General features: G+C 40.6%; 1 protein-coding gene across 13 annotated transcripts in view; it reads right to left on the bottom strand.

The window, feature by feature from the left end:
* The window catches only part of RIN2 (Ras and Rab interactor 2), a 230,294-nt gene that overhangs the window by 52,933 nt on the left and 165,116 nt on the right, over positions 1-12,245 (bottom strand). For 3 of the 13 annotated variants that reach the window (XM_045832686.1, XM_045832688.1, XM_045832687.1), the window contains exon 3: positions 6,248-6,348. The exons of 5 other annotated variants lie outside the window; for them this stretch is intronic. In XM_045832686.1, coding sequence (XP_045688642.1) covers positions 6,248-6,348 — 101 coding nt within the window. Of the gene's footprint in view, positions 1-2,287; positions 2,355-5,842; positions 6,015-6,230; positions 6,349-12,245 lie in introns of all 13 variants that reach the window. 5 more of the 13 variants (XM_045832681.1, XM_045832682.1, XM_045832689.1 and 2 more) reach the window with 4 other exon arrangements.

Raw genomic sequence — 12,245 nt, 5'->3', positions numbered from 1 at the left:
TGTACAACCAATGGACATGAACTAAGGGAGCAGTGGAATGCTGGAGGGAATGGGGATACCAGGCGAAGAGGAATAAAAGGGAGAAAAAAATGGGACAACTGTAATAGCATAATTACATAATAAAATATACTTGAAAAAAGAAAAGTCTTGCTTGTATTGGAGTTATATACTATTATAGAAGGTATCATAATATATCCAGGAAATCATCTAAAAATATTTGTAAATGTTTCCAATTATGAGTCAGACTTGAGATTTGGTATAGTACCCTAGCAGAATGCCAGTGGGAATTATAACTTCTATAAAAATATCCCAACATTAAAAAAAGAAAATAATTACTGAATGGGCACTATTTGCTAAAAATATCTAGATAGTGAAGCCTGAAGATTTATACAACCTAAGGGAGAAAGAATTTTAAACAAGTATATAATGGAATGAGGACATAATGGAGGAATATACTAGGTGCCCTGGGGAGATTAGGAAGAGAGCAGATAATTCCAGGTAGGAAGTGGTTTTAGGAAAGATGAGATTCATTAACCTTGAAGAATGAGGTCAGACTCAAGATCAAAAATGCCCCAAATAGCTGTGTGGTCTGTCTTGATTGGTGGTACCTGTTACATTAGGGAAGGTTTTTAAAAGAACATGTAATCTTGGATGTAGATCCTTGCCTTTCATGACTTGGAATACTTCTTTCCAGCCCGTTCTTGCACAGAGAATAAGTAGCATAGATGGTAGGTAGAAAATAGACAGGGGGAGGGTAAGAATAGTATAGGAAATGTAGAAGCTAAAGAACTTATATGTATGACCCACAGGCATAAACTAAAGTGGGGGATGTGGGTGGGAGGGGGTGTACAGGACGGAGGGGAGTGAAGGGGGCAAAATGGGACAATTGTAATAGCATAATTAATAAGATATATAAAAAAAGAACATTTGATATTTCTTTTTTTGATTGCCACAGTAGAACATGTATATTGTGGAATGCAAAAAATAAAAATAAATATTACTATGAACCCACCCTCTCAGATAGAACTACTTTTGATTGTTTGCTTGCTATCTTACTTCTTTGCCTTGGTGTGTATCCTTTCAATGCCTTGAAAGCATGAAAGAATAACAGGTACTTCTATGTGGTGACTCAAATACTTATCTCAGAGCTGCAGGACTCAGCAGTGATGTCTCTTCAGTTTTAACAGAGCATCATATTACAAGTTTAACATGTCTAAGTTCCAGGCTGAAGTCATGGGAATTCTGAGCTGGCAGCTAGTTCATTGGTTCACGTTAATGGAAACTATAAAATTATAGAAAAGATTATTTGGGGGGAAGAGATGAAAAGATAAAATAATCTAGAAATTATGAGAAAAGTATAAATACATAGGTACTTTTATTATTTACATATCTGCTTATGAATCTTAGATCATAAACTTGTAGCAAAAAAAGAAAAAAAACCCTGCCAATCAATTTCTCCCTATCTTTTAGACTCTTTTGCTTTACTTTGTTCAGTACTTATATATATGCAAAAATATTCACCATGTCATAAATTGATTGGACCAAGGCCATTAGCTGCATCATAACTAAGAAATACATGTGCTTAAATCTGATAGTTATTTTTGGAATTTAAACTTTTTTAAACTCAGAATACACCTGCATCCAATATAGCTTCCCATATTTAAGGAATATATGTTCTCTACTTCAGTGACTTCAAAAACAGAATTCTATATCACTTCATATTATTCCTTTCTATCTTTTCTTCTTTAAACATAAAATACAAAGTGACTATTCTTTGTTGATTTATACCTACTTTTACTTTTCTGAAGAGCTTGGAGAGTATATTTATGAGATCATTAGGAAGCAAGTTTGTGTCATTGATAAAAAATCATCTTGCATTTTATCTTCTTACACAGTTTCTGTGTTGCATGCAGTGTTAGCCTGCAAAACAATTATTTTCCTCTTTTGTCATATCTGGACTGATGAAGAAGCATGGCTTGAGTGTAGGAAAAAGGGTTTCTAGTCCCTCTTCTTTTCTAGGGAGGAAGCTTAAGGCCTACCATACATTTTCAACTTTTTATTTTTTATGCACTGTTTGGGGTCACCTAATTGCTTTATGAGGGTGATGTCTTATTTCTACAAAAGGCTTCTGATACTTGAATACTTTTAGAATCTCCAAAAGGCTGGCATCTTTTATTTATCCATTCAACAAATATTTATTGAGTGGATGGATGCTACATGACAAACATTATTCTAGGCACTGAGAAAAGAAAACTATCAAACACAGACTTGCTGTCATAACACTTACCTTCTAGTGTTGGAAGGCAGAAAATGCACAGTTAAGCAAGTGAATATATGTCAGATCTCTACAAGTTCTGTAAAGAAAAAGAAAGCCAGCTAAGGTGACAGAAAGAAGGGAGGTCCAAGGGTGAATGCTTCCTGGAGGAAGTACATTCCAGGCAGAGGAAACAGCAAGTGCAAAGGCTGGGAGGTGGCAACCTGCTCAGCAAGAAGATAGTGAAGCAGAGTGATGAAGGAGTAGAGATTGCAAGAAAAGAGATGGTGAAAGAATATGAGGAGTTATCCTCTAGGGTCCTGAAGACCATGGGTGATTTTGGTTTTATATTAAAAACTACTAATGGGCTTTGACTTGGATTGAAATTAACCTAATGCAGATCATTCTCTATACTGCTTAGAGAAGGTGGAACAGGTGAAAGCAGAGGCATGAGGAAGGGGTATACTACAGTGGTGCTGGTGAGAAGTGGTCCAATCCTGGATCTAATGTGAAAGTAGAGATGCCAGGATTTAGAGATGAACAGGAGGACAGTTATGAAAGAAGCAGAGGCATCAGGGATGACTGTGGGCCCAAGCACTTGGAGGAATGGTTACTGGGATAGGGAAAACCAGGGAAGAGGCAGGTTTGTGAAGGGAAACTGAAAGTTCAGTCTTGTTCTTTTAAATTTGAGACACTAAAGGTCAGGTTGAGTGGGCAGCTACAAGTCAACATCGAGATTCAAGGAGAGGACCAGCCTAGGGCTGTAAGTTGGGCATTATCAATACACAGATGGTATTAATACCACAAGACTGGATGGAATTACCTAGGAAATTTATCTATAGATTTTTTTTAGTAAACAATGTGTTGTGTTTACCTTGTGCCAGCATGTTGTGAAGTCCTTCATAGTTATACACTCAATCTTCGTAAGAACTCTATCATCATCCTCATTTTACTGATGTGGACACTGAGGCACTGAGATTTTTTAAAGTATCTTGTCCATGGTTTGTGGGGGGAGAGAAGGGAGTTGTGAAGAGGCTCAAGGATGGAGCTCTGGGTGACCCAGGGGTGGGAGGTGAGGGAGACTAGGAGGAACAAGCCAGGAGTCTAGAAGCAGCAGCTGGTGAGGTAAGAGGAAATCAGGGATCATGGCATCCCAGAAGCCAAGCCAAGCCAAGTGAGTGTCCCAGGAAGGGAGGTGGACCCACCATGTCAGATAATGCAAAGTGGGAACAGACTATTGGATGGATAAAGATGACATCTACACTTTCACTAACCTGGTTTTGAAATTCACTTACTCCCATTTTAAATGCAGGCAAAAAAATCTTAGTAGTTTCTTCAGCAGCTGAAACCTTGTTACCAACCAAAACCCTAGATGTTTCCATTATTGGTGCTGAAGTATTTTTCATTTCTTCTCTGCTTTCAGAGGATATCAGTTTCTCGACCCATTGCAAGACCTCATTACTTGATGTGTTAATAAAGAAGTACCTGTGCTATGAAATCACACATTTTTACATTCTAATAATTGTATTTCACTATTATTGTTTCCCCCATGTCCTCCTACATATTTTATTTTATGCATTTAAAATATTCTGAGAAGGGGTCCATGACATAAGAGAAGGTTTCAGATCTCAAGCTCATCTCAACATCAACCATGACAGAGCAACCAAAAACTAATGCTGGTTGGGAATAATGATTTCTAACCTACGATACCACTGTGACACTTACTCCAGCATTCAACAAACTGGGCAGCCACAAACACATCCTGGTGAGTGTGGGTGGGATGGGTGAGGCCACATCACAGCTCACACTCACTGAGGATGGGGCCGTAAAAGAAAGGCACTGCGAGACATCTGTGCAGGCACCAGAAATGTGCCCAGCTGAGGTCCCCAGAGGCTGACTGTTTCTTCTCTCTCTGGTGTTTTCAACTTGAGGCAGCTCTGCTCCTCTCCTGCCTGCTCTATTCCCGGCTCTGGGCTGCTCTGTGCCAGTAGGACTTGCTATTTCCCTGTAGCCACCCACAGTCCTGCTCTGCTTTCATTGTGAAAACAATGCTAAGTCTTTCTTCCCCTCCTTCTCTGTTATCTGGCCCTCATGACATCATTGGGCAAGATAGAGCAATGATTAATGAAGTCACCTCTCCACACTTCTAAAAATCAGCAAGAGACCCCAGCACAGAAGCCACAGCCTTATTAGTCAGACTTTTTACCACAATATACAGGTCCCACATAAGTAGAATGAGGGACATGCTGGAGCTTTGCCTCATAGTGTAGTTAGGGAATTCAATGAGTTGGCAGCAGCAATGCTCTTAGAACAGAGACCCATATACATTGGTAAAAACCATATACATTATTAAATAAAGGCAATCTTGCCTTTTCTTTGTCTTTCCCTTAAAAATGTACCAAGTAAAATGCCTCTGAAATTCCATAAATTCAGTGTTAAGCAAATAGCATTCAAGAATGAATGACATATTAATCTGAAAAAATAAAGTTACATTATCCATTTTAAAAAGAAAAGGAACAAAAGAGATGTTAAAGATTAAACGACGGCCCAGCTCTCCCATCTCAATACCCACTGCAGTTAGACAGTGAGATCTTGATGGTCCCTATTATGGTGTCATTCCTGTCAGCAAACCTAACATTTCTGGTGGCCCACATGCAGCCAAAGCTCCTGTCTGACCTCTGGGGAGTTTGGGGTCCCCTTTGCAGTGTTGTATTTCCTGGAAGTGGGGGAAATCAGTGTTGCTAAAGCTCTCTTCTTTACTCTTTTGTTATCAGCCTGGACTCCCAATTTATTTTTAGCTTAGTAATGCCAAGGGTAAAGAGAATCCCCTGGCTAAAGTTCCACAGAGTTTGGGACTACTCTGAATGTGAGGTTGAGAGTCTCTACTCAGAAATCACCATGCATTTGTCTAGATTATGGGGAAAATCAATTCAAGTCATTCACACAAAGTAAAAGGGAATTATAAAATGTCTGGTGCTACTGCAAGTTGCTTGGGGACCTTGTAATTTTGTAGAGAAGGAACTGTAAGGCAGAATTTCCATAGCTAAGGGAGAATACAGTTCCTCTAGAGACATAGGAGTTAAAGCACCACCATACAGCTGCCAAGTGCCTCCTTGGGATTGCTTGTTCTTCCCTCAGTCTATGTACGGCAGGGAACAAGTCTGGCCAGGTTGAAATATGCCTGGACAACAGACCCAGCTGGTTTGCCGGCTTTTGCAGGACTCTTCCTGCCTGCCTCATGACCGGCAAGCAAAACCCACTCCATGAATCTCACACTTACATTGCACAGACAGCCTCAATCCCATTTCCTGGGAAAGGGGGCACACTGATAACAAATTTGGCCTCTTGAGAACCAAGTGTCCATGTTGTTTAGCAGTCAGTATATTCTGTTGTTTTGCAAACAATGAATTACACCATCCAAGAGCTGGATGAGGTTTTGACAAGCTCCTCCAACCTGCCACCCCCACCCTGACCAATAGTACAATATTTGCCTCCCCTTTCTTAATCATTTACAATCACATCCAATTTCCAACACTCTAGGATGCACTTCAGGCTAATGGCTATGGTAAATGCTGGGGGTTTTCTGACCTGAGAATGCAAAATGAGTCCATCCTCTTAGTGTTCCCCTTTAAACCTTCTGGAGACTGACACGGGCTACACTGAGTTCTTTCTACTTTGCACACGGAGGATCCAGCTGCGTTATTGTTTCCATCACTGTTTGTAGGTGGATATGGCAGATAGAACTTTAGGTTTCCGGGTTCTGGTGCCAGGAGGAATTGAGAGGGTATAAAGTTCAAGTGCCTTCAAAGTGATTAAAATAACCAAACAGACAACTGGTTCCTGGGCCACTCCCACCTCCTCCAGAGTTGGATCTGAAGTGGCCACCACACTCCCAGTTCCCAAACTTGAGGAGCCACAGAAATGGCAGTACTCAAAGCTAATAGGGTTCACTTAGCTCCCATCTCACACCCAGTACCTAATTGCCTTTGTCACCTGTGGGCTTCTGTGAGTTCCAGGCCATATTCCAGGCTGACATCTGTCTGCACCATCTCCTGTTTCAGTTCTCCGATCTCTGAAGCGATTGTGTCAATAAGCTATTCAAAGACAAAAATAGTGTGACGTCAGGATAAGGAAGAGGCGTGCCTAGGGCTTGGGGAGCTTCAGACACTTCAATAGGAGCACAGACATGACCACCTTTTTTTTCTTCTTTTTTTTTTTTAATCTTGGCTATGTTAATTTCCTCTACTCAGAGGGAAAAAATAAAAAGGGAGAGAGCAGCTTCTTCTTAGAAAGAGGAAGAACTTAGGTTTCGGTGTTGCCCTAAGAAAAATAATATGACACCCAGTTTTGTTTCTCAACATGAGTACAAAAAGGAATAAACAAATTTTGGTAAATCAGGCCTCGACATTCATGTTGTCAAAGTGAAGACTCAAAAGGAATTCTCTGGATTGAATTTTATGCAGTCATTATTCTGGTTACAGAAATAAGCCTATTTTAGAAATACAGAGTTTGCAAATCAATTCACAAAGAAATTAAACTTATTTCTCATCTGATTCTTTGCTGTGGTTTCTTTTTTCCCTAATGGTAAAAAACTGTTTGGAAAAAGGGAAGAGGGGGATGCATGGGGCTGGAAGTGTGTGAGTGGGTGGGAGGTTGAACCATGAGGAGAATGGAGGGGAAAATATGGCCTTGTTTTGCAGAAGGCTTGTGTGTACTTACTCCTCTACACACACACTGGGTAGGGGCTATATCTGACCCTAAAGTTTGGTCTAAATTCTTCAACCCACCTATCCACCCATTTGACAGAATCTTTTCTGGTGAATATTAGACACTGTATTTGTGGAGCAACTCTTCTCAAAGTGTGCCACAGCTCACTAATTTTTAAAAATGTTTATAATGACTTCCGGCCAAGATGGAGGTATAGGTACATATACTTCCCCACTCACACAACCAAAAGGATAACAACAAATATAAAAACAAAAAACAACCAGAACTTCCAGAAAATCAAACTGTATGGATACCTGACAACCAAGGAGTTAAAGAAGAAACGTTCATACAGACTGGTAGGAGGGATGGAAATAGATAGCCGGGGCAGAGAGGATGTGAGGCAAGGCTGCACCTGGCGGTCCCACATTTGTATGAGGATATACTGGGAGGAACAACTGGGGAGCAAGACAGACCACATAACCCAGGGTTCCAGTTTTGGGTTCCCCAAAACTCTGGCTATAAAAACCGGTGGGGGTTGCAGTGTCAGGACAAACTCCCAGCCTCACAGAAGAGTTTGTAGGAGAGACCCACAGGGCCCTAGAACATACACAAACCCACCCATCCAGGAATTAGCACCAGAAGGGCCCAATTTGCTTGTGGGTAGTAGTAAGGGAAGTGACTGAAAGCCAGCCAAGAGCCAAGCAAGTAACATTGTTCCCTCTGTGACCCCCTCCCCCCACATACAGTGCCACAACACAGCAACAGGGGTTGCCCTGCCCTGGTGAATACCTAAGGCTCTGCCCCTTACTACATAGTAGGCATGCCCAGACAAAGAAATATGACCCAAATGAAAGAACAGATCAAAACTTCAAAAAATAGAACCAAGTGATGAAGGATAGCCAACCTATCAGATGCACAGTTCAAAACACTGGTAATCAGGATGCTCACAGAGATGGTTGACTATGGTCACAAAATAGAGGGAAAAGTGAAGGCTATGCAAAGAGAAATAAAACAAAATATACAGGGAACCAACAGTGAGGAGAAGGAAACCAGGACTCAAATCAACAATTTGGATCAGAAGGAAGACAAAAACATTCAACCAGAACAGAATGAAGAAACAAAAAATTCAAAAAAGTAAGGAGAGGCTTGGGAACCTCCAGGACAACTTTAAACATTCCAACATCCAAATCATAGGGTGCCAGAAAGAGAAGAGGAAGAGCAAGAAACTGAAACCTTATTTGAAAAAAAATAATGAAGGTGAATTTTTTCCAATCTGGCCAAGGAAATAGACTTCCAGGAAGTCCAGGAAGCTCAGAGAGTCCCAAAGAAGTTGGACCCAAGGACACACACACCAAGGCACATCATAATCACCTTACCCAAGATTAAAGATAAGGAAAGAATCTGAAAAGCAGCAAGGGAAAAAAAGAGAGTTACCGACAAAGAGGTTCCCACAAGACTATCAGATGATTTCTCCAAAGAAACCTTACAGGCAAGAAGGGGGCTGGAAAGAAGTATTCAAAGGCATGAAAGGCAAGGAGCCACATCCAAGATTGATCTATCCAGCAAAGCTGTCAGTTAGAATGGAAGGGCAGATAAAGTGCTTCCCAGATAAGGTCAAGTTAAAGGAGTTCATCACCAAACCCTTATTATATGAAATGTTAAAGGGACTTATCTAAGAAAAAGAAGAAGATCAAAACTATGAACAGTAAAATGACAACAAACTCACAACTATCAACAACTGAACCTAAAAACAAAAACAAAAACAAACAAACAAAACCCCAAACCCCAAAACGAAAACAAACTAAGCAAACAACTAGAACAGGAAGAGAATCACAGAAATGGAGATCACATGGAGGGTTATCAGCAGGCAGGAGGAGGGGGGTAGAATGGGGGAAAGATACAGGGAATAAGAAGTATAAATGGTAGATACAAAATAGACAGGGGGAGGTTAAGAATAATATAGGAAATGGAGAAAACAAAGAACTTATATGTATGACCCATGGACATGAACTAAGGGGTGGGGGGGACATGGATTGTAGAGGGTTGCAAGGTGGATGGGAATAAAGAGGAAAAATGTAAAAACTGCAATAGCACAGTCAATAAAATATACTTTAAAAATATAAAATAAAGTGAGTATATCTTATAACTGAGTGCATCCTAAATTTGATGGAGCACATTTTTGTTTTGTTTTTCTTCCCTATTGTAGACCCACTGCTATGTAATAAGTACTCTAAAAATATTTTTAAAAGTGAAAAATCAAACTTAAAACACAAATACTAAAACTAAGCAGAGCTATAGGAAACTTGGTGTCAACTCTTAAGAAGAACTTCATTCTTCATGGGACTGCTCTCATTTGTCTTGTTAGTTAACCCTAAAATGACTTCCGAGGTCACTGAAGAATCTAGTACAATACAGGCTTCAGACAACTGACAAAGTAAATCAGAACCTTAGCACAATGACTATTTCAAGATATACCACACTAGCTGCTTCCATATTCCATGTATTGAACTGTAGACACTCTATGTATCTTTTAAAAATTATTTTTATTTTTTCCAGGGAGACACTAAATTCAAAGTTATATCAGAGGATTTGCTCTGCAAGATCACTTCAAATATAGTTTAGGGAACAAAAACTAGTCTATGCTTCTAGAATTTGCACTGAGTCATCAGCACCTGTGTCAGCATGGTCCACCCAGCCTTTCACAGCTTGTCCAAGGTAAAGCCAAGTTGGTCTCTTCCATTTCAGTAGAAGCAGTTTATAAATTAATCATTGGAGGACCGTGTTTAAAGCCACCAGCTTCTGCTCAGTGAGAACTTAACCATGGATCAGAAGAAGCAGCTGCACTCTGGATGTGCAGCCACATTGGTGTTTTTTGGTGGTGAATAATTGAAAAATCTTGAGCAGTACCTCTTTAGTGGTTGCCACAATATCAGCTACTCCCATCATGTCCAGCCTAGGTTCTAGTGGACTGGTTGGAGCTCTACCCCCTCTGTGTCCTGATTTACCCCTGGTGTAGAAGGCTATAAGCAGGAAGTTACAAAGAGGAAGGTGGAGAGGGAAGAGCAATCATTCATTCAATAACTCATGTATGCCAGGGACGTCCCAAGCTCAGAGGATGGAGTGAAGAGCAAAAAGGCATCATCCCTTCTCTGCAGAATTTACATCCAGGTGGGAGCCATTCGAGAGAGGCTGTGGCTCCAGGAATAACCCATAGGCAAGACCATCAACGTCAAATGGTGAAAGCAGGGTGTCAAGCTGGAAGTTTGGGAGGCATCATGGCTCAGGTTCCCCAGAAACAGGCCCAGAGCTAAGGACTTTTATGAAAATGGGTTATCGGGAAGAGAAACTGATAGTGGGGCAGAGGAGGAGCTCATACAATTCCAGTTCAAGCAAAAGACCCTGATGGTAACTTTGGCTCCATCTTAAAAGATTCTGGAGGACAGTGTAGATCTCAAGTCAGGGTGATCTCAACCAGCAGAGAGGGAGCCGGAGTATGTATACACCACTGCCCATTAGCCACTGATCAAGGACTAACTTCAGGGGTCCTTCTGGGTCTCTGCAACTGACAAAGCAGGTTCTAGCCACCAGAAAGCCATCCTCAGACAAAGGACTTGGGGCCCAGTTTCCTTCTCGTGACCACTCTCAGCAGGTATTAGGGAGCCCCTCTGGTGGAAGGCCTGGTCTCAAGGAACACCATGGTACAATGAGATGTTTGCAAGGGTTTTCAGATCTGAGGAAGGTCCACGGAGCTGAAGGCTATGGAAACCTGATCCATCAACACACTGAGGTCCCCTTAGGGGTATCGACACACACAAAGGACACCAGGTCCTGAATTTTCTGGGGCTTTCCTAATTTGAAATATTTCTACTCATTATAAGTACATCCATGCTATCAGACCCCTAACAAGCCTTGTGGAATTATAGTGCCTGTGGGGACATAGTATGTGAAGGTGTCCCTCATGCGCATTGCACAAGGACCTGTGTCCCCAAACAGATATAATTAACCAACACATCAACCCCACACTTCTCAGATCCTTTAAACCAGACTTCTCACTTTTCATCTATGGGTGGTGTAGATGGCTAAGCCCTCTCCCCACCAACAAATACCCAAATACTAAAGATGAACATCTGCTGTGGAGTTTGCTGCATCAGCTCAGTGAACTCTTATTAAACAGCCCTGAGAATCAGGCCTCAGCATACCCTCAGTTCATGGATGAGGAAATTTAAGGAGTCAGACTATTTAGTCAAGGTCACACTGCTTGAAACAACCAAACTGAAGGAATTCTAGGCAAGGCATTTAGCCAAAATTTTGTTTTTAAATATTAAATTGTTTGCTTGTGTTTATTTTCTGTAAATACTACTATTTATTACTCTGAGCTATAATTAAAGTTATTTATATCAAACCATTTCAGTTAACTCAGAGATGATTTTGAGGTGGATTGCTTATTACCTTTTTTTCTACATAAGTGTGTGGAAATGTGTTGTATTATTTTCAACTCCAAAAGAGGAAAAATGGAATAAAAAGATAATCAGGTCCTAGCAGGGTAGCTCAGTTGGTTAGAGTGTTGTCCCCAGGACACCAAAGTTTCAGGTTCGATCCCTGGTCAGGGCACATACATGAATCAACCAATGAATGCATAAATAAGTGGAACAAAAAAATCAGTGTCTCTCTTTCTCTCTCTCTCTCCCTCCAATTAATTTTTAAAATGTATTGAATTTTGTTTTTGGTGAATAGAAAGGTTCTGATTGTTATTAAGGAGATGTTTTGAACTAGCAGGATGAAGATGAACTATTGCACAAGTACTGTTGAGTTCATTTGCTCTTCATTTGGAATGAAAATCAAGGGCAGAGTTCTACCTTACATCTCCTAGGCTACCTCCAGTCTTTGGACAAGTTTGAAAAAAGTAGCCCTCTGGGCACACCCCTTGTCCTGCAGAAGGCACCTGGGGCTGATAAAGCCATTCCCAAGTACAGTGTTTAAGGTTTTGGGGAACCTAGACCTGGCCCTATTATAGTCATCCCCTCTCCTTCTGATTTCACAGCACACTCAAAATTACATTCTAGATGAATGAAAAGCCCACAAATAAATAAATACAACATATATAAATAAGCAAAACTTTATATGTCTTCACAAAAAACAGAGGAAATAGTTTATTACTTCAAGATCAGAAATGTTGTCTTAGACAAAGCAAGAACCACAGTGAACTTTTGAGTCTATCAACCTTAAAAGCTTTAGGAAATTTAAAATACAGAAAAACAGTAGGAGAGAAAATCTTTTAATTATT

Source organism: Phyllostomus hastatus, unplaced genomic scaffold (genome assembly GCF_019186645.2).
Source record: "Phyllostomus hastatus isolate PE091 unplaced genomic scaffold, TTU_PhHast_1.1 phas_contig_17, whole genome shotgun sequence".
In the NCBI taxonomy this organism is placed as follows: Eukaryota; Metazoa; Chordata; class Mammalia; order Chiroptera; family Phyllostomidae; genus Phyllostomus; species Phyllostomus hastatus.
The sequence above is the reverse complement of the archived record's forward strand: the minus strand, read 5'-3'. Positions and strand labels throughout refer to the sequence as shown.